We start from the raw sequence: 23,093 nt of genomic DNA, 5'->3' as shown, positions 1-23,093 counted from the left end.
ATCAAGTGAATGTGACTATACTCCCTATAGAATTTTGAGATTAATGTGCTTTGGGATGTGTGTTGGGGTTTGTTGGTTTGGGGTTTTTTTGGCTATTTTTCCCCCTCTCTCTTGTGCTGAATTCAAATACACTTGTGGAGGGGTCATCACTACTAAGTCAAGAGAAATAAGGAACAGGATCAGGAGCAAGACCTGAGGGAAAAGAGTGGAACAGGGGGAAGGAAAAGATGGCCAAGATCTCTCATTTGGTCATGGTGAGCAGTTTGAGGAGTTTGGCTACTTGAACACACTCTGAGAGTACAGTGTGAAGCATGAAGCAAGTCTGCTATATCCTTGAAACACGGGAGAAAATGGAAATAAGACAAAGTAGTTAATATCTAAGCTTGGCTTTTTGCCAGCCACCAGGACTAAAGCCTAACAGTTGTAAGGAGCACCCTGGGACCTCCACCACAGCTGGTCACCACCTTGCTTTTACATATGCTCCAAAGCAGAGGCTTGGAAGAGAAGGCTGTGTTCTTCCTTGCAGTCCAGGCAGGGTGAAGCTGTGCCCTGTGGTCAGCAGTGACTCAAGTGTGTAACTTGTCAGGATTTGCTGAGCTGGAACTGATCTCTTGCTAACAGAGCCACTGCAAAGTCACTGGGGTCTGTCTGTCTGGGCTGTGTAACTAAACTGGATTCTACTGGAGAGGCTTAGTCACTGCCGATTTGCACACAGCTGCTATTCCTTTGCAACCAGTGGTTACAGGTGTCACCCTTTCTTTTCTGGTAATGTTTTTGTTTATAGGATAACTGCTGTCCATTATGATTGTATTTTCATACACATCACTTCTATAAAACACTTCCAACTGCAAGGGAGTCCATATTGCTCTTGCAGTTTTTTACTGGTCAGTATATCTGCTTGCCTTCAACACAGATAACTTGACTTTACAGATGGACATCTGTTCCATTCGTAACCTTTGGTAAAATAGAGTCTTTCTAGCTAATGATGTTGCTATTCTAATTGCAATAATCCTTAGGAAACAGGAGAGGTGATTTAGTCCATGACAAGACTTTTCCTTTAAAATGAGCCTTTTAGTGCAACAGACTATTTAGAACAACAGCTGAAAGAATTTTCTTGCTATCTCTGTGTTGTTACTAATTCCCTGTCCTTGATGTTGTGGATTGAAGTGGTTAGGAAATAAAATTCGCCTTTGTTTGGGGAAGGATAAGGATACATTATTTTATGTGAATATGCTCTTTGAAAAATCAAGGTCAATGTTTTTGTTGTTTTTAATCTGCTTTATCATGGACCTCTGAATTTTTATCTTTAAATTTAAAAATACTGACTTCTTTAACCTCAGAGCAGGAGTTCTGTGTTTCTCTGAAAGAAAAGATGAAAATATGACAGTTCCAGTTGGATTCCAGTGCAGGTGAGCTTACAGGGTCATAGATAAGTTTCTCATCTTCCTTCAGAGTAGTTCTGCATGCTAGTTCTGCCAAACTTTGGATGAGAGGGATAATAAAGATGAGAAGCTTTTTGGATTCACAGATGAGTTCTTCTGTTAGGGAATGTTGCTTTCTACTTTATGTCAACTTGTCCTGTCTGGTTCTGGAGTGATGGGTGGGTGACTCCCTGAGAGATCTGGAGAGGTGTTACGGCAACTACAGAATAAATAAAATGTGTTTTTCTACCACATGTGAATCCCAAAGAATTTTTCTGAATGTAGAAATAAATAGAATGGCACCAACTTTGTCACAGCTGTAGATGGCTGACCTGGAGAAGGCCAAGGGCAGTATAAGGTTAGTGACTTAGGCCACAAATGATAGTGAATGGTGAGGGAATAGTTTTAAAAAGAAAGAAGCCTAATTTGTGATATAGTGAGGGCCTGATGCTTATCATCTTTACCTTACTGTAAATGAGAAGCAATCCTACCATGGACAAGGAATGGTTGTATAGAAGTGGTAGAAGTGAGGTCAGGAGTGAGCTGTCTGTTACGTGAGAGCACTTAATGGTCCCACAGAAGAGTGGAAAGAAACATCTTCCTTAAAACACTAATCTCCTAGAGTGCAACGGAGGTGGTCTTGGTGTGAAAAAATTAGCCAGACTTGGGGGAAACATCAAGCTTTGTTGGCACAAAAACTGTTCTGAACCTTTTTCAGAGCTGTTTACTTTCTAGACTATTCAAATAATGTTAAGGTTTCTTCAGATGTGGTTAAAGTTGGTTGAAGGGGCAGTGAAGCTGTCCAGGCATTGTAACTCCCTTCAGTGATTTGTGAATACAAAGGTCTCCTATTTCCAGGCTTTTTAGCCCTTTAATCTTCACAGGCACAGATGTTCAGAAAGAGATTTGATACAAAGAACAGAAACCCAAATCGTTTAAGCTGGTAATATTTACACTTACCACGTACTGTAGAATTCAAATGGTTTACTATTTCTGTGATTAAAGGCTTCCAAAATGCACTGAAGGATTAAAATAGCTGAGCACACGAACCAGGCAGACATGTACACATTGTGTCATGATGTTTTGTTTGGCCTCTGCTCCCTTTTTCTCCTAGCCTTGAGAGATCCAAGAAATTATCTGCAAGTTTGGAGCAGGGGGAGGGGCTTGGTAGATTGTTTTTTATCAAACCATCAATGTTCCACGTGTTTCTTATAAGAGGCATAAAAAATACGGTTGTTTCAAATGAACATATATAAAATGGACTGCAAAGCCTTGCTGCTGGGAAATTGTCATGGCTATATATGTATGGACTTTATTGGAAATCAGCTGAGCTAATACTGGAAAAATATTCCTTTAAGATGCATAGATTAGTGAAAGAATTAAAAGAGTTCCATAGATGTATTTACAACACTGGCAGAGAAATACAATAATGTTACACTTGAACAGGTTCTAAAACGAAACTATCATTTCCTCAGCCCATTCAAAATTTGGCATGCTCTGCCCTGAGCAGCAGTTCAGGTCTCATTTCTAGGAGTCTGACTGGTTTTGTTTTTACACTCTTGAAATTTTAAGAAGGTGAAGTCCAGCTTTTACTTTGTGGCTTGATCACTGATCAAATATATTCACAAAAGGTGACTGTTCATGAAGAATGCTGTGTTCCTCTCATCCCAAATATGACATATGCATTTTACATAGTATCAATATACTATTTTACTGGTGTTTTGAATCCTCAGTCAGTCTGAGCCTGGCTGTGGTAAAAGCTGCATGCATATCCTTTGTGACAGGCTGTGCCCTAGTGAAATCTTTAATTAGTGAGAACTGTAAAATAAAGAAAGTGCAACCCTGGAGTAATAGGAAAAATAAGGAGTCGTTTTCCAAGTGCCTTGATAGTCCTTTAATAATGATGGGCACAGTGTGGTGTCATAGCTGGGTTATCATGTGTGGAGTAATGAGAAAAAGGACCATGGAAAAGACAAATGAACAAACACCTAAAGCCGGGGAATATGAACAGAATTTACAGGGGATCTTTGCTCTTGGAAGCATAGGACAAAGAGGGTAATAGCAGCTGAAAGTAAGACATACTGGTTCCTGTTAATTCCACTTTGCATCCAGTATATGAATGTGAGTTAACTCAGTGAATACCACTGGTAGCATTTTTCTGAGCAGGTGATAAAATGTTTTTCTGGATATGATTTCTTTGCCTTTGGGGGAAAGTAATACCATACAGCTTTGAGAAACATACATTTATGCCTGTATATCCCTTTCAGATATATATTTAGGAATATAATGTAGTAAATTTGTTCATGAGTCCATTTCCATTCTGGGCATTTACCCAGAAAAAAGAATTACTGGACAATATGTTAAAAATTAAATCTATGATATCTAATAACATTATTGTATCTAAACTGAAATGGTAAAAAATACTGGAAATGTCTGACTTGGTTTAGATATGTCCAGGTTTAAAGCTTGCCATTATCTTGTATCCCTTTTCAGTTTTGAGTTTGGATTGCTATAGCATGCTTAATATCTACAGAATACCTAGTAACATTGGCTGTGGCTATAACAGCTTAACTATGTAGCTGGCTAAAAGGTATATACTGTCACCAAGCATTATAATCATTATTACTGTGAAATTCCATCATTAATTCACATTTGGAGTACTGTGTGCAGCACTGCACACCTCTGTAAGAATGTAGGAGTGAAAAAGGTGCTGAGAATGAGGAATTCCTTACAAAAGAAACTGAACAGATTACGACTGCTGAATTTCAGAAAGAGATCCTGGGACTGGATTGTGTTAGCAATTGCAAATCAGACATAGTATGGTGAAGGAGAACACAAAATGATCATTCTTCATTATCACAAAGAAAAATTTGGGACACATAGTGAAATTGTCAGACCAGAGCAAAGAGAAGCACTTTTTCAATGTAAAATGTACAATCTTTTGGAAGCCAAGATTAAAAATATGCTAAAGAAGGTATTAATTGTATTCATGGATAGTAAGTCCAGTAGCGGGTATGAAAAGCAATTGGAACATGGCGTTTAGCTGAAGGAGGCCCTTGAATTACTGACCAGCACAGGGTCCCTGGATGTCTCTGTCCTGGTTCTTACACTGTTTCCTAAAGTTTTGCTTCTCCCCTCAGTCAGAAACGCAGTACTGAGTTAAATGGGCCTCTGATCTAACCATTTGCCCCCCCTACTTTTCTGAACAGTTAATTTGTATTTAAGCTATAGTTTAATAGGATGAAGTGTCTTACAGTATTTAAAATTAGTGGTTGTCAGATCAGTACTGCATTGTCTGCCATTGTCTTCGGGCACAAGTTACATTTTAAATAGTTGTGGCTTTCAGTTCATGTGATGTTTCCTCTTCAGGGACATTCTTGCATAGTATAGTTTCAACAACTGCTGCTGAAATCCTGAGATGTGGATCTTATTTCTAAATTCTGACAGAGGCAGTACTAGAAATTGGCATTGGATTTCTATAGCTTGTGTACCCCTAATTTTTGCTGAATTTTTGACTCAGGATCAGAGTGATTGCTGAATTACATAAATTAAACTATTTTTCTATTCAAAATGTCATCTATGTCAGCTTGCCAGTAATATGTTTAATTCCATAGGTTTTTAGAAAAAAAAACCCAATAAACTTTTAGAATAAAACCTGTATTTAGTGCAGCTCCAGTGTACAAAAGTGACAAAATACAAGAAAACTGGGGAAAGGGAACAGAATGGGATGCAGGGTGCTGATGAGTAAAGGAAGGGGATGGCCTCTAAACTACCCTTCTGAAAATCCAGCCTCAATTCCGTTTGCCACTCATGGGTTGAAAGGTGGCAGATTGGAAGATATTTGGTTCATAACAGTCGTTATGAAGAAAATTGCTCATTTAACGGATTTTTGATAGCAAGTTAATAGGTGGTAGTGCAATTGTAGAAATTGCAAGCACTTGCACACCTGAAAACTTGTCTTACTTTTCTTTACATTGTTTATTGTACAGCTGCATGTAGTGAATGGTATTGTGTCCACTTCCAAGCCTTGCCTTGCAAAATAACTGAAAAACGTGTAGGAAAGGAGGAAAGGGGAACATTAAAGGGGAAAAGAAATTGAGATTGTAGAGCAAAATATTTGGTTGTGATTAACTTGCAGTAGATAAAAATCTTTTTGGTGGTGCATTTATAGTTAAAATGAGTCTGGGTCACCTAGAGAAGGAATCAATCATGAACTATGGGGAAAGTAGATTAAATGGGTTAGTTGATCTCTCTCTTTTTACAGGCTATGTGATTCTCTTAAAGAAATTACTCTCATGACTTGGCAAGAAAAGTTCAGTTTGCATTTCACTTATTCCCCAGTGCAGGCTCAGACTCTTCCTTTCAGAAAGTGTGATTTTAATGGGTATTTCTTAAAGCAAGAGAAGGAGGCACCTAATGTTGGGGATCTCTGAGTATGTGGTGTGTCTGAGATGTTCTGAAATACGTCAGCTGAATCCCGTAACTACCTGTAAGTTCTTGGCTATATCATAGAGCTGTGGCAGAATTTCTTACTGGCTACAAAGTTACCTGGAAATCACAGGATCAGAGGACAGGAATCGGCCTGTGAGTGCTGTAATTCAACTCCTCTGCCCTGGGGAAGGGTCAGTGACACCTCGTTTTACCTGGTAGAGCTTTAGGGCTGGTCTCAGTGCTGCTGGGATCTCCTCAGGCAGTCTGTTTCCATGCTTTGTCTGCCTTCCCTCTAAGTAGTTTTTCTCCTTTAATTTGGATCACCTTTGATTAAATTTAAATCCATGGTTATTTGTGTGTTGGCTATAGACAAGAACAGTTTGCTGCAAAGAGAAAAGGAACAGCTCTTTGTATTTATTTAGGTAAACTTTGGAAGTGTCATTATTGCCTCCTCTGTTTTTCATTCCTTAAACTAAGCAGCTTCAGTTTATTCAGTCTTTCATAGTAGAATTCACTGAGTAGATTATGCCATTAATCACATCATCTCCTCTAACGATTCCTCTGTAGCCCATATCTTACTCAAAATAAGAAAACAGTAAGAAAAGTAAGAAAATAGAAGTTCATAACCTGATTTGCTACTGAAAACTCCCATCTCAAAATTTTATCTTACAACTAAGTAGTATTGATGAATTTGTCTATCAGTATAAGACATTATAATGTTACTTTTTAAGTTTTATTTTTATGTTCTTCCTTAATTAGCTGGATTAAACCCCCTTGTGCTGTGTCTACAAGTCTTTCACTATGAATATTTGGAGGTGTGAAATTACTTTACATTGCCTACAGTCATATGAAGTATCATTTTATCTGAACCAACGTTTGCTGCAACGAAGTTTGACAGCCAGAAGGTTCTCTCTGTAGCAGGTTGACACTTTTCACTATTCAGTTTCTATTTCTGCAAAATGATACATTTCTTATGTTAGTGAGAACTTGAATTGCATGTAGATTAATAGCTTTTAGTTGTTGCCTGCATGAGTGTCTTTGGTATTTTAAAAAACAGGTGTACTGAATCGTCGTAGAAATGATTAAGAAGTAGTCCAAACAAGTGAAACCTTACTTGTCTGATAACAAAGGACTATTAGTTTTACAGTAAGTAAATTTTACTGCAGACTGAGTTCAGACCAGAAGAGTGGCTCTGTGTGTAGCCATTACCATTTTACATCTGAGGTAGAGCACATTAATGCATAGTGTAAGTATGGGCAGTGAATATTCACTGGAAAAATCACAAACTGAAGAATAGCTTGTTTAGTTGGTCAAAGTGTGAGCCAGTGGTGTTCTCTTATTGGATATGAAAGCAAATGTAGCAGCCAGAAAGACCTTGCTGCATGTTGTAAGTCTGACATTATGCAGTATTAGGTTGTACAGGCTATTGGATTTTAATGGCTGATGCCAAATGGGGTACTCACAGGAAAAAAGACATTAAATACAGAGACATCTGCTCCTGTTTTCAAATAACATTGGAGAAATGGGTAACATCGCAGTAATGCAGATGCTTTTTATTAATCAGAAGTTATAATTAAATGCAGTTTTTTCTGTGGTTGGTGATGAAAGTGTGAGAGCAGCCTCAGAGGGGGGAAATGTTTCAGATTATGTAGACCACAACCAACTATTATACAGCAGCACCACAAACCGTGCGCTGGCTTGGCTTGTTGTATTGCAATGCTGTATTCAACCCTTGTTTGCAAACCATGTTCCAGCCTGGCCTGCCATGTCTCCAGCCATGATGAGGAATGTGTGCTCCCTGGCAGAGGTGGGGCACAGCTCAGTTACCACAGTGTATGATGGCTGTGATGAGAGGCAAAGTGTGTAGATGGTATAATCTTTTGCTATTATACAATACTGTTTGAGGCAAAATTATTAATGGAAGTTACGGGTTTAGGTTCTCATGCTGAGAAGGGGGGAGAAGTGACAGACAGACAGACAAGGCTGGCTTTCCAAAGCTCATTTTGAGGTAGCTGTGCTAGAATAGGGCTGGAGAGGTACGGCAAACGTGTTTGTGGACAGTGCCTTTTCTTGCCTCCCAGCTGATTTGATGTGTGTGTGTGCTTGTCGGTACAAACCTTGTTCAGAGAATTAATAAACTACTTAAAGGATGATCATTTAAATGAATGTTCTGCATATTAATAATTGTGAGAATCAGACATTGGAAACCTGCTTTGGAAACTTGTGATTCAACTAGTTGGTCAAGAGAAGCAAGAGAAAAACTGCAAGTTTGAGTACTTTGCTCAGTGCAAAACACTGAGAAATCCTGGCTATATCTAGCTCCAAGAATGGTAAACCTTGGAACACGAGTCCACAGAGAGATGGGGATGGGTGACTGTAACTTCCTGGCTGTGCTGATACCTTTCCAATCATAAGGTCAGCATGTTTAAAATATTTGGCTTGTGGGGTTAACTCTCCTTGTGGAGAGACCCTGCCCTAATCCTTCCTAGCTTCCTTCATGAGAAGGGCCCTCTCCCTTTGGGCTACTTTCTTTCACTTTCCTTGTGCTGCTGAGTGGTGAGTATGGACTATGTGGCACTGAACACCAGAGACCAAAAATCTGTTCCATCTTTTATTGAGTTTGATGGGAATTTCTGTGAATGTAGGATTGAGTGCATCATCTTGAAGTGGTCATGTGGAGACTGGGGCAAGAGTGGTAATATAAGAGTTAACTACAGCAGCATTTTTGGTTGGTTGGAAATCAACCTGTCCTCTTACATTATTGCTTTCATAAAAAGTTCCACATTAGATGGGAGTTCCTGAAATATTATTGCAACCACCAGCACTCTCCATTGTTGAAGCGTCAGAGTGCAGCAAAGCAGTGAGTGTCTGTTAACCCAATTTCATTACCAAAAATGACCTTATTTCCTGCTTTTGGTAATATTATAACACATTTCCAAGGTTTGTATCATGCAATGTTTTCCATTGCTGAGAACAAAGAAAATCTATTCTTATCCAGATAGTCCGAAAGAAAAACAACAAAAAAAGTGCCAACTCAAAAACCCAACCAAACAAAAAAACCACCACAGAACCCACAAAACCCCAAAACAACCAACCCCAAACTTTTTGTCTGAATGGTTGATGGCTGAAGGAGACCTCCTCCTACACTGGCAGTCCTTTGACAGGCAGTGAATAAGACAAGTTACTTCCTAAATCATTCCAGTTCACTTGTGACTGCGGAGTGAATGGCTGAGCACCGTGGTATTCATGCTCTCTTCGTATTCCACTGTGAATTCTGATTCCTAAGTGTGTGTGTTGTGTCTGCAGGTTCCGCAGAGGATAGAAGAGCAAGGAGATGCTCCTGAGGACAGCAGTGCCGGAGTGCCCGGCCTGTGGGGCAGCTGGGGCCCCTGGTCCGCCTGCTCGCGGAGCTGCAGTGGGGGGGTGATGGAGCAGACGCGGCCCTGCCTCCCCGCCTATTACCGGGAGCGCGGCTACCGCCGGCCGGGCCGGCACTTCCCGCCCTCGGACCGGGCTCTGGCTCACCAGAGCGCCCACCACGAGGATTCGCTGTCTGCCTACCCCGGCCATGTCATCTCTGCCATCCGCACCTCTGTGCCACTCCACAGAAACGAGGAGCAGCTTTGGGCCGGGCTCCGGGCCGCGGCCGCCCCCGGGGCGCGGAACAGCAGCCAGGGCGGCCGGGCGGCCCTGAGGGGCAGCCGGCACTCGCAGGGCCCGCGGCACAGCGCCACGCCGGACAAGAGGTACGAGCCTGTGCCACAGCTCCCCTCCCTTAGGAGTGACAGGGCGGTTTAGAGTTGGGACTTCTTCACACTTACAGGAAAGTTATTATAGACTCAGACTGACTTTTACAATGTTTACCGCCTTCTGGGGGAGGCTGCCCTCCCGGTTGACTACTTACATGATGTCCAAGGGCAGATGTAACTATTCTACAATTGTGCTAAGCAGATTGTTTCCCTTTAAGATTTGTGTTATGATTTATTGAGTGATTTTTCCTTTTCTGCTGCACTCTCATTTGACATTTCCATTAAATATCAGAACAAATAACTGTTTTATAATTGTATTCTTAACTGCAGCAGCCAGTCTGATATTAATTGGTTAAAAAAACCCCCTTTTTTCCATGAAGGATAGCCAACTGTCTGTTGACTTTATTTCTACTCAAAACTCTAGTTTTGTTTTGCATTTCTATTTATTGCCTTTTTGTTTTCTCTTTTTTTCTTCCTACCACCTCTTTTAGCAAAATTTTCTGTTTGAAGAAAATAAAAAATAATGTAGTTGTTTAACACATAGAGTATTTTAAACATGGTATATGTTGATATTAATTTCATAATAACAGTCTTTACGGCTGGGTGGATCTGTGCTGTTACAAGTAATTCCAAATAATTTTGCCACTTCTGGAGAAACACTTTTTTATCTTCTTAGATACCAGTCTATCAGATTTTTTAAAATATATTTGTAAAAGGAAAATAGATGTGTTTCTAGTTTGGAGACTGAGCAGAACAGGCATGGAAAACCCCTGGGGATGGAGCACTTCTTAAATGTCTGTTCTCTCTGTCTTTCCTCTGAATATGTATTCCAGCAGTTCTCTGGTTCTTTCCCTCTCAGGTCTTTTCTGGGAGATACATGAAGAGAAGTGTTTTGGGGTGGTTGACAAAAAAACCCAACCCAAACAAAACAGAAAACACCCCAGCCCCCCCAAGACATAACCAAAGAAACCTTCCTTCATGTCATCTGCATCTTTAAGATTCTTAGTGAAGCAGTCAATTGTAATTCCCTTTTTAAAGATATTTTGCTGTCCTTAACAACATAAAAAAGAATATTACCTTGAGGCAGTATTCCAGCCTGAGTGGAATAAGACAGTAGAACTCTCTGTTGCTGCTGATAAAGACATTCTCAACCCTTGCAAGAAACTCTGTCCATGTAAAAGAATACTTGAAAATATAATTAACCTGTTAAGCTCCTGTCTGTCTTGGTGAAGCATGAGTTTCAAAAATGGGATCAGCTGTTCAGATGTTGGTCTTCTCAGGTGTTGCCCATTTTCTTTGTCACTGCTTTGTCTTTCTGTCAAACCCATGCAAAGGATAGCCTAGACCTGTTGAGTATAAATTCATTGTGACACTGATGGCCTTACAGAAGCTCATAGAGTGCCAGAGACAGAATTGGTAGTGTTAATATGAGTGCAGTGAGGCAAAAGTCGTATTTTCTTTTTTGTGTTTTCCTACTTAATAATTTGCTGTAATGCAAATTAAATCTGTTCTGGGCTGTGCAGTGTGACAGCCCCAGGTTGTGGTGCATGGCTGGGTTATTGCTGACACTGGGAGTCTGGCCTTGAACCGTCAGCACAAAGTCATCCAAAGGCTGTTTGCTCCAGCCCTTGGCACCCTCTGTCTCCAAGGGAATCCTAGCTGGCCTGGCTCTGCACAGCCCTGCTGCCTCTGCTGGGCTTCCATCCCCAAGGCCTGTCCCTTGCTGCTCTGGTGGCCTCTGCAGGCCAGCACAGATTGGAATGGTTTGGAACAATCGCTGCAGGATTGGCTGGAACATGAGAGGATGGTGAGCAGAAAATGGTACTGACTGTGTGCAGAACTGAAGCTGTGTTATTTCGTAAGAAATGCTTTTCCATATGAAACATTAAAATGCTCACTTTCCTGTATGATGGAGGCATTTGCTTTTGAAAATTCTTGTGCTTTCCTAAGCACAGTACAAACTTCTGTACCAGAGTTGATTTTCCACCCCCACACAGTCTGCCCCTTGGCAAAAGACTGTGGATTCAAGGTCACTGTTTTAATCTTACTTGCATAATAAGTTATTTCCATCTTGTGTTAGGAGGTCCCTGGTGGCTTTAAAGCCTGTTGTATTGCATAACTTTCAGATTCCTTGGTGGTGACTGTAAAAACAGAATGAGAACAAAAAATGTTATTTGAAAATGGAATTATTTGAATGACAAGCCTAATAGTTTTCCTTGATTTACAAAATCCAGAGTAAAAACTTTCTTTACAAAGGAGATTACTTTTCCTATCAGGTATATGGAAAATGGATTTCAAAATGTGAGTTACTCTACATATGATTTTTATACAGCAGAACTGTGTGTACTGTTCACTAAATGGATGATACTGGAAATGTATGTCAGGCTGTTAAGTAACACCTGTGTTTTCATAATTTGTACAGTCAATGGAAACTTTTTGGGGTACTTCTATTTACTCTACTGTAGTTTTAGCAGACTTCCATAAAACGGTAAGAGAGGAACGGACATTTGTGACTGAGATAAGCTCACAGTGATAACATAGTAGAGTGAAATTGGATGGTTTCCAAGGCAAGGAGTCTTGACAGCTCCAGCAGTCCTATACAGCAGCCCAGTATGTTTGTATCATTTAGCATCGAGTGGAAAAGTTCTCTGCCTGCTTCCAAGCAGCTGACAAAGAGCTGATTAGGGGTTTTTTTAGCAAAATCCAAAATAGAATTTGTATATCATAAAAATTTGCTATACCTTGTCTTTGAAGAGGATATTCACATTTTCAGCTTTTGAAACTTAGTTTAGTTAGGCGTTAGGAACCAGGACTGCATGAGAAGTTGAGAGAGTGAAGTTTGAGTTTCTACAATTAGAAGCCTGGTTTAAAAAATTTCAGTGCTCCCCTGTTTAACTCAGTGCAGTAAGTAGAGTTCCTGCATGATTGAAATGTGCTAATTACAGTCAGTCACTGGAGTGAGTATGAAAGAAAGCTGATGGTTCTCTGGGTTGTCCACTGGCAGAGGAAGGGAGCACTCCCCAGTTTTGAAGAGTTGAGTTCCCTTTAGCACAGACTTGGTTTGTTATTTTTCCCTAGCTAAAGTGCATGGAGCACACCACACAATAAGAACAAACAGGAAGGAGGACATAGTGAAAAAATATTAAAGCATTTAGTCATCTTTATAGAGAGGCAGATATGGAAAAGTAATACGGGCATGCGGAAAGACAATGTGCTTTAAGAGAAAAAACACATCTTGAAAGGAAATACCATTCATGGATTAGGGTTTAGTACTTCTTAAATGTTGCATTTCCAGTTCTCTGTTTTGGTGATAGAGAAGACAAAACCACAATTTCACGCTGATGTGCTGAGTGTAGGATGTTTACAGCTGCCACCTTCACTTTCTCTGCACATGGGCTTTTGTGGTGGAGCAGCAAAACCTCAGTGTCCATTTATGTGAACATGGTATACACTTGTATCTGGTTCATAGGAGCAGAAAGAAAAAACAAGCGTTATCACTAGAATAATGAAATAACTAAAGCGTTCTTGCATAAATAGTGCAAGTTAAATAAGTATGTTAATAAGGAAGGGGCTTCCCTAATGCATTTTTTTTTTGTATTTGGAAGAGGGATGAGAGGAAAAATTTGCACTGAGGAAATAATCTAAAAATCATTGACTTCTCACGTGGCTGTAGCTCTGGGTCTTTATTCTGCTGCCAGCAGCTGACGTGCAAGTCTGCTGTGCTGCTCTGTACCCTGTATAGGGTCAGTTTGCATTTCTAGGCCTTTGAGCAACAGAAAGGAAGAGTGCGTCATTTAGTGTCAAACCAGAATTTCCCTTCTGAAAGTATCTTTTGCCCCCTCTCACAGATGCTTTGACCAGGCAAATGTCGGAACTGTCGTTTTAAAAGTTAACTGTAGGCCTGCCAGCAGAGCAACTGTTGGCAGGTCTACAGTTAACTTTTACAAGGACAGTTCTGTTGTTGTTTCCTTAACCAATAGCCATGTGTTATGATGCAATTTCTGTGACCTGTTCTAGTCAGTTCCGGTTCCTAGAGGTGGAAAAATGTGTGATTGCTGGACCTTCAGGTTCAAGAAGGTATTATTTTCTCAAGTTGTTAGGCTTTATATTTATTGGCATGAGTGTTTGCTTTTCTTAATATCTGGAATGAAACCCAGCTCAAGTACTTAGCCACCCCTCCTTTCATTATTTCTCTCATGGAATGAAAATGTGATGGATTTTACCCCAAGCCCTGTATGGTAACAAGAGCTAATTGTGGGTTGGTGTGTATACGGAAGGAAGATAGGGAGAGAAGGACTGGATCCCTTTCTAAGGATAAATCTTCCAGAAAATCCAAGAGCAGCAGTGGTAATCAAAGAATTTATTTTGGTAGCACTTGGGGCATTTAAAGCTGTGTGAGAAAGATGTTTACTTTCCTTCTGAATAAAATTCCAAACAGGATCCAATAGCAGTAATGATCAAATGAGGTACTACTTCACAAAATGAATAGCTAGCTGGGATGGCTGTGGCCTCAGGTTGACTTTATGCTGTCACACGTCTCATCTGGTTATTAATCCCCACGACATGCTGTAGGTCTCACTTATTATTACCAAATTAATATCCATTTTTATTATGCTACTGCAAGCATGCTTTGAGTGGGATTACCTGAAATAAACCCCTAACACAATCCTATAGTTGCAAACCACCTGAGCTTTCTTATTCTTACTGCTGAGTATTTCGACCCTTCCTGAGCTGGGCTCACTGAAGGAGGGGAAGTGAGAATGCTGCTGCTGTTCAGTCAGATACCACTGAAGTATTGCCCCATCTGTGAGGGGTAGAAACAACCAAACCTCCCATCTCATTTGTGAGGCATCTCAGCGGAGTTATGAGGTTACTTGCATTGAATTTCTGCTGGTTTACCTGCCAACTGCATGGTTGCATTATTTAATCAAATCTTAAAGAAGAAGCTAAGAATTTCCTGGGATCGGAGGTGTTACTGAAAAAGAGGATTGTAGTATTTGGGTTTGAATTTTGGAATCGTATCTCAGTGTTGAAAGTCATATAAATAAGGCTATATAGCACTTGCTGAGAGATCAGTAAAACAGTGAGTTATTGTACTGGGCATATTGCAACTATGCTGAACTGGGGTATCAGTAGTGATCTCTGAGGATGGAAAATTTCATTTAAGATAGTTCACATCCCATTAATTAAACCTGTTCCCAAGAGACCATGTATTTAGTGACCTTATTCATTAATTCTACTGTCTCAGAAAAATGTAGATATCTTTTGCCCCTAATATGATATATAAATGAGAGTGTTTGTGGTATAATGTGTTATAATCCATTTTTCTTCAAAAGAAACACTTCTTAGGCATTGTTGGTTTCTCTGTGAATTCCAGCAGTTGAAATTTTTAGGACAAATAGGCTCACAATAATTTTAATACTCTTATGTGTATGTGATACATGGGAAGCAGTGCATATCCACAAATCATGGTGTGGTTACCAAAGTTACCATGGATGTAAAAAAGGCAATTAGTTCCCTTGCCTTACTTAATGAAAATGACAGTCAGTGAGATGCAGTGACTGCCTGCCCGGATGAACTGCCCTGCAGTGTGCTGATGAAGGGAGCAGTGGGCTGGGGTGTGGCAGAAGTTGCTGCTGTTGGCCCTGCTCTGCAGTGTGTGGTACTCTCAGAAGGGCTGGCTGAGCTCTCGTGACCAAACATTTCACAGAGATATCTGCTCATTGCTGTAAGGCCGGTTTCTAGGTCAGTGAGCAGACAGGCATGCATTTTGTAATATAAAACAGTCAAAGGGCTCCCTTCTTTCATTCATGTTTAAGTGATTTTCTCCAGATTGATTTAGAGCTGGTGAAAAGTGGGTATGTGGAATGCAGTGCAGCACGGGCTGTGGTGCAGTGGGAGAGGCAGTGCATGGTGGCTTTTGATGTGAATCAACCTGACTGGTGGGAGCTCTCCTTCTTGAGTAGGTGGAAACATATTCCCAGATCCCATATATCAGTCATTTTTGTTAAAAATGATTCCTGTGAAAGAATCTGCTAAAATACTGTGAGATGTAAACTCACTAACAGTTAGGAGCAGTATAAGACAGTTTATTTTGTGACTTAAGGGGAAAAAATTATGGTGGAATCTTTTTAAAGTAAACCTTGTTAACCATGTGCCTAAGAATATATAAAACATGAAAGAAAATTAAATGCAGTAGGAGGGCTGGAAAGTAAATGATTGACTTGGACAATTGTAGGCCAGTCACAGTTTTGAATTATGGAGGAAATGCCAGGGATTAAAAATGCGTATCTGAAATTATTTTAAGAATAATATCTAGGAGTAATTAAAAAAATAAAGTACATTAAAAATATATGCCTATACTGATCCTGTTAACAGAAACTTAGGGAATTGGGACCGGGTTTTTTTTGATTTGAAGTTTTGTGTCTGCAAGGACTTTTCCATCTCCCTTTATTTTTTTCTTAATTTCATTTAAAATATTGGAGTAATATTTCAATAGCTTCCTTGCTGACAGGAATAGCTAATAAGTCACTTTCAGTTCTTCAGAAAAAGAATCAAGGCAACTCTGTACTAAATACTTGAACTATGAGTAGATGGGTAGTAGCCTTTAAAGTCTGTCAATTAATTACAGTAATGTAATGCTGCAAAAGAGATAAGTTGCTATGACCCAAAATATTAGGTTAAAGGTTGGTATACTTACCCACAGAAATATACTTAATTAAGTTAGAATATATGTAATTGATTTAGTTATAGAGGATTTTGCCTACTAAAAAGCAGTTCTGTTAAAACCATGATGAGTAGAAGGGCTTAAATTTAAGCCAAAGAGCTTTGATAGGGACCTAAGGGGACTGAGCTCCTTTAGAACTAATTTTCTAGCTGAAATCAAAGACCTGCAGTTTTGGAGCATTTTTTGAAGTAGAAATTAATAACAGCAATGCCAAAGCACAAATCAGTTTAATTTAAAAGACTTTTGCAGTGGTAAATAATGGGGACTACTATTTGGGAAATAAAGCTATAAATCAAAATTTTAACCTGTCTTCTGTCTTTTCTTCCACTTTCATCTTGTTTCTGCTGATAGATCACTGTTAAGTTCAGCTTGAGTAGGTGCTAGCTCTGGGTTGGTTGTGATAGGGCACAAACACAGGCAGCAACACTTCAGAGAGCAGATTATAGGCAGCTGCTGAATTCCCTAGTATGGAGAGCAGGCAAGAACCTGGAGAACTCCTGGCCCTGGGCACCGAGAGCCACCTCAGGCTATGGATGCAGTTAGACCAGGCTCACTGAGTACAGGGGTTTCCTTAGCATGTTAGAGGACTTGGGGGTTCATTCCAGGACAGGACTCCTAGTAAAGGAAGCCTTTGAAGATTTTGAAATAAGCTTCAAACTTGACCAAACTCTACACAAAATTAAAAGAAAGGTCTAGGTGTTGGTTTCACGTCTGTCTGATGATGTGTGGTGAGATTCTGTTGTCTTTCATTAGTGTGGTTGTTGTGACTGGGAATACAGAGAAAAAACCCGTCTCCCTCTGCTTGTGGAATTATTTCTGCCAATAGACAAGAGAAAATCTTGAGGGAAAAAAAAAATCTGTAATTCCTATGCAGTTTTTTTCTCCTTATCCCTGGTGAAACTGGTGGCTGAAGGTTGTTGCCTTTCCAAAACATTACATTATTTCTTCAGAAACAGTGAAAGGTTGTGAATTGAAAATGTAAGAAATCAGAAGTTTCTTTGGGTTATTTCTAAGGAAACTTTCCAGCAGTTGTACAACAAATCTTCCTTGTTGTCATAAATGAGTGTTTTTGCTAATGTTCACCCTTGCAGTTTTTCGTTTACAAGAGAAGTACTTTGATACTAGGAGATAAGATGAATGAAATGCTGAAAAGTTCATGAAAATACATTCTTCATTCTGTCTGACATCAGAAGAGAAGGAAAATGAGTTGTGCTTAGCTGGAAGTGAGCCAGGGAACCTCCATTTAGAGGCAGTGGGAGAAATGTAAGGAGAGAGGAAGTGGTGGAAAAAGGGAAGAAATGAAAAAGGTATGTTGGAGAGAGGCTGTGTAAAGAGCACTTGAGAGAAGAGGTGGAGGCCCAGGAAATTTGTAATCTTACCTGTGTATTTTAAAGACACTGTATATCCTTGGTTCAAAGAGGGTTTCTATTCATATAAATAACCAGCCCACCAGCTCTGAAAGTGCTTCAGTCTTGAAGACCACTTGAGGTTCAAAGCATTGTTCTGAGCATAAAGTCTGTGAGGCAGTGATAATGCATTGATTTGCCAAGGCATAGGTTTGCTTGTGGCTAAAATTAGAAAAAGCTACGACAACAAAATTCCTTTTTAACACTGCAGATGTGCTAAGAGGGGCCAGTTCCTACTATTCACAGCTGATGTATTTTCATCATGAGAGAAATTTTTAAAAGTTAGAATGGTAAGAATGCTACATCATCATCATCATCATGTTTGCTACAACCTTTACATTAATGGCTCATAACCTGATTTTCTTACTTGTCTGGGCAAATGCATTTTTTGAAATAAAGAATATATTTAGGTTGGCTTAAGTTTAAAGGGGCTCGTTATTTTTGTTATCGAAGTGCTAAACAGATTTGTCTGAGCAATCAAAGAGGTGCATGTGTTTATGAGAATTATGCCCAAAGAAAGGAGATTGCCAGATCTGCATTACACAGCTGTTATGCCTCTGCTTCAGATGAAAACAGTAGATCAGAGATGCCTGCTGGCTGTGGTCTGACATGAAACATGTAATGCTTTTCTACCTATATTTTTCTGTTAGGCAGTAATTTACCTTTAGATGGTAACTCTATTCTTGGTGGCATTTTTTCCCCCTTTTGTCCCAGCTGACTGCAAGTATTGTTGAATACTTCCTTTCCTCTTCTTACTCTCTCTTGCTCTTGCTCAGCTCAGGGAACAACAGAAAAACTACTAATGCTGTGTAATCGCACTCTCTTTAGGTCTGGCTAAGTAGGCACAAGGCTGATGGGTTTTCTTTATTTCCTCTCCATTTTACTTATGGGAAGCTTTTTTTCCCTCCCTTAATGCCAAAAACTATTATACGACTTTTCTCGACTGTAACTACCAAAAGCTTGCCTCAACAATGACTGTCATGGTCACAGAGCAGATTAACAGGGATAAACGGTTCAAGAGTGCTGGTTGCTTATCTGCCAGGGCAAATCAGCACTCTTGTTCGCACATCTTGAGCCAGGAAGATTGATTAAAAGCCCCACGTGGCCATCAGGCTGGAATGTGAGGTAAATGACTTTTAGGGTTTCCATCTTACAAGAGTCCTGTGAGAATATAAGACTTGGAAAGAAAACAAACCCAAATAGAAACAAACCAAAAGAAAGGTCCCTTTGATCTGGTGGCTGTCTGACATCTGTGACACTTTTGTTCCTAGAAAATAAGTATGTCAGTTTATAATCTCTGGTTTTCACTGGAGTTCAAGTCTATTTTGCATATGTATATTAAAAACATAAATATATTTTATGTGCAGAAAGAAAATTGCTTTTCTTTAATGGTATCTCCCTTCCTGAGCAGCAAATGTCATCCAGAATAGCTATATTCATGCATTGCTCTGAACTGGAAGAAATGTTTTTTGCCAACTTACTTGTTTTTTGCCAACTATTTTGCAGTTTTAGGATCAAGGCTTTCTGAGATTCCTAGTATCAAGCTAGACTACATCTTGTACATATTTATAACAAGTCATGTAAAACTTAACTGCTCTTTCGCTTATTCATTCAGTAACTGTTTTCTCTCTCTTTCTCTGTTTTTAGAAGCAGAAATAGAAATCCTATTGGTCCAGGAAAGTATGGATATGGAAAAGTGCCGTACATTTTACCTTTACAAACTGATACTGGTCAGCAGCCTCAGAAGCTGCGGAGGCAGCGACAGTCGTCAAGGAACCACCTATTCCACCAGAGTCCGAGTCTCATGAACTCCTACAGCCAGGCAGCTGCTCCTTCACTGCAGCATGGGAATCTTTATCAAGAACCAAGTGGGCCTCAGACAGGACACCAAGTCCTGGGGCCCTCGGTTTATCAGTCACCTTCGTTCCCTGTATCTCAAAGTCTGTTCCATGGCAGTGACTCCAACCCTCATGGCCCTGCCTCCCACCAGGCCCTGCAGGGGCAGCCCCAGCCCCAAAGGGCTGCAGCCATCGTGTGCATTGGTGCCTACAAGCAGTATAAACTCTGCAACACAAATGTAAGTCTATTTTTCCTGGATTTTATGTGTTGGACAGCTGTTGGTTTTCCCTAGTGTGCAAAACCTAATCATCAAGTTAAGTTCAATTTTTTTTTAATTAATTTAATGAATTTTTTGTGAACTTATTTTAGAGTGTCTTGGGGAGCACTGAAAGTAGATCCATAATATTATAGTTACCTAATACCATATCTTGAAGGGTTTTAAGCAGTCACTTCATCTACCAATAAGTACAACTCTAATTTGATTGGAGAAACTGGTCTTTTTGGTGCTGAAACCAGGGAACGTGAGGAATTTGAGATAAGGATAGTAATTGAGAGAGGTAATGGGACAAACATGGGCTGAATAATGTCAGAGACTGCAATAATTGTGGAAAATTTTCGTTGTAATTGTGGTGAAGGGACAAGGGATGAATTTAGTGTAAATTTTCCACTTCCATTTGGTGTTGTGATGTTATTTTGATTTTTGTGTGATGCGTGTGGATTTTAATGATAATTCTTAAGTACGTGGTTTACAGAGTCGAAGAGTGGAGTGTGTTGGGTTCGCGTGGTCAGGTTTTGGTAGAGGGGAGGTGTGGGAGGACTGCAGGTGTGGCTTCCATGAGAAGCTGCCAGAAGCTTCCCCCATGTCCAGTGGAGCCAACACCAGCCGGCTCCAGGATGGACCCACTGCTGGCCAAGGCCAGGCCCATCAGAGATGGCAGTAACATCCCTATGATAACATACTTCAGAAGGGAAAAAAAAGCTATTGTGCAGATGTAATGTGGCCAGAGGAGAGCAGAGCGAGAATGTGTGAGAGGAACAGCCCTTCAGAGGCCAAGGTCAGTGGAGGAGGAGGGGCAGGAGGTGCTCCAGACACTGGAGCTGAGATTCCCTTGCAGCCTATGGGGCAGCCCATGGTGCAGCAGCTGTGGCCCTGCAGCCCATGGAGGGCACTGGGGCGGGTGGATGCCTGAAGGTGCATGGAAGGAAAGGTGCCTGGAAGGCCCATGCTGGAGCAGGCTCCTGCCAGGGACCTGCAGGCCCATGGAGAGAGAGGAGTCCACACTGGAGCAGGTTTGATGGCAGGACTTGTGACCCTGTGTGGACCCACACTAGAGCAGGCTGTTCTTGAATGACTGCACCCTGTAGGGACCCACGCTGGAGCAGTTCATGAAGAACTGTAGCCCATGGGAAGGACTCACATTGGAGAAGTTTGTGGAAAACTGTCCCATGGGAGGGACCCCATGTTGAAGCAGGGGAAGGACTCTTCTCCCTGAGCAGCAGCAGAAACAACCTGTGATGAACTGACCATAACTCCCATTTTATCTGCCTGTGCCACTGAGGGGAAGAGGTAGAGCTGGGAAGAAGAGAGGGGTGGGGGGAAGGTGTTTTTAGGATTTGTTTTACTTCTCATTGTCATGTTTTGATTTTGATTGGTAATAAATTCAGTTAATTTCCTTAAGTCAGGTCTGTTCTGCCCAGACAGTAATGGGTGAGTGATCTCTCCTGATCCTTACCTCAATCCATTAACCCTTTGTTATATTTTCTCTTCCCAGTCCAGCTGTGGGAGTGATAGAGTGGCTCTTTAGTGGGTACCTGTCACCCAGCCAGGGTCAAACCACCAGTCACTGACAAGCTTAATGTTTTTCCATGAAAGAAATTGAAAAATGGAGTTTGGATAGGCTGTGTTATGAAGGCTATCTACTTCTCAGTCCTGTAAGATGAGGCTATCCTTTTGTGAGTTCTAGTCATGTTCTAAACAGCATTTAGAGCCAGTCCCCAGTAGCCTGGATCACTCCAGTGTCTTTTCATGGTGCTCTGTGCTTTCTGTGCATTCAAGTTCTATGTGCTTTGATTTTAGTTTCCTAATTTATTGGAAAATAAATTAGGAAACGAATTTATTGGAAAATCTGTTCTGTGTTAATTTTTAAATAAAACTTAATCTGTTGTTACTTGATTCAAAAATGTTTGGCTGGGTGTAGCTCCATGCTCTGGGGCAGTCTCCCATTGTATGTGGGAGGCGAGTGAGGTTTTGTTCTTTGTCCCCATTAGTGGTTTTCATCCTGCTAAAATTTCCAGATTCTGCCTGTGCCCTTTTAGTATTTCCCAAACTATGTTTTCCTAATACGTCTTTCTTATTTGGACAGCTAATCTAACTTAATGTTGCAAACATGAAGAAGCCTGTATTTGGATATTAGAAGCAGAATGTTCAGGAGAGGTCTGAATATGTTGATATGACAGGCCGTATTTTTTTGGATGGCTGAACATGTGATTCTTCTGCCTCCTAGAAATGCTGTTTTGTTTAGTGGAAGCCGTATAGTAGAGATGTAACAATGGAACACAAGATAACAAAAACACAACCTAAACAAATCGGATGAGTTCCTTTCTGCTTCTTAGTGTAGCAGTTACCACTCTCACTTTATTTATGAATAAAGTCATTGACTGAGACTAGAGCAGTTGATTGAAAAGACCTGTGTCAAGAAGGCTTTAGTGTATTTCTCTGGAATGGAAAACATGAAGGGCTAATTTGAGCCTCTGAGAATAGTCTCTGGGACAGATTGCTCTTTCAAAAAACACTTTCTGTTTTTTGAAGGAAATGGGAAATGACCTTAATGAATGGCCATTAATTTGGAAAGTTTTCTGTGCTAAATTTGCTCGCTGTGTCCAAGTGATACACAAATATCCCAGTCTTTATTTCATCCCTCACACATCAGGGCACAAAGTTGGACAATATTCTGCCTGACTTAACATGACAAAATTGTTTCCAGGAAAGAGGTCTTTTCAGAGGGCAAGGAGTAAGAGATGAGGAAGTTAGAAATGACACGGAAGAAAGAAGCAATCTGAGATTGCCAGAGTATGGAGAAGGAAGGTTTGTAGAAGATGTTTGTTGAGAATGACAGCTGGGCTGGAGAGTAGAGGGCAGCGAGCTTGTAAATTGGACAGTGGTCAGACATGCAGGTCAGCATGGTGAGTGGTTTGGCCATTGGCAGATTTCTTTGATAGAAGGGAACAGGAGTGAAAATATTTTCATGTTAGTTTTAAATCTGTTGTTTAAACACAAGAATTCAACAGATGAAGAGAAAACACAGATGAACACACTGCTGCTGCCTCTTTACCATTGTTGCTTGTATAAATGCAGTTATAAAGAAATCTTTGATTATAATACAGGAAACTTAATAGCAAAGAGAAATTGTAGATGAAGCAGCTTCTCCTAAGCATAGAACTCTACATAGTGATATTCTTTATTTAGTAATGTTTCTGTTACCTTTGGAGAGGCTGTAATTGCTATTCAGGGTTATTTTTC

The 23,093-nt window shown here is 40.4% G+C and overlaps 1 protein-coding gene across 3 annotated transcripts in view; it reads left to right on the top strand.

Moving 5' to 3' along the window:
* THSD4 (thrombospondin type 1 domain containing 4) overlaps positions 1-23,093 on the top strand; it is a 244,155-nt gene that overhangs the window by 28,831 nt on the left and 192,231 nt on the right. For all 3 annotated transcript variants that reach the window (XM_042039239.1, XM_042039240.1, XM_042039241.1), the window contains exons 4-5: positions 9,159-9,598; positions 19,382-19,811. In XM_042039239.1, the coding sequence (XP_041895173.1) occupies positions 9,159-9,598; positions 19,382-19,811 (870 nt within the window). The remainder of the gene's footprint in view (positions 1-9,158; positions 9,599-19,381; positions 19,812-23,093) is intronic.

Source organism: Corvus kubaryi, unplaced genomic scaffold (assembly GCF_017639235.1).
Source record: "Corvus kubaryi isolate FWS band 111438036 unplaced genomic scaffold, C.kubaryi_AGA036_p1.0 37394, whole genome shotgun sequence".
Taxonomy (NCBI): Eukaryota; Metazoa; Chordata; class Aves; order Passeriformes; family Corvidae; genus Corvus; species Corvus kubaryi.
Note: the sequence above shows the minus strand (reverse complement) of the source record. Positions and strands in the feature narration are given on the sequence as shown.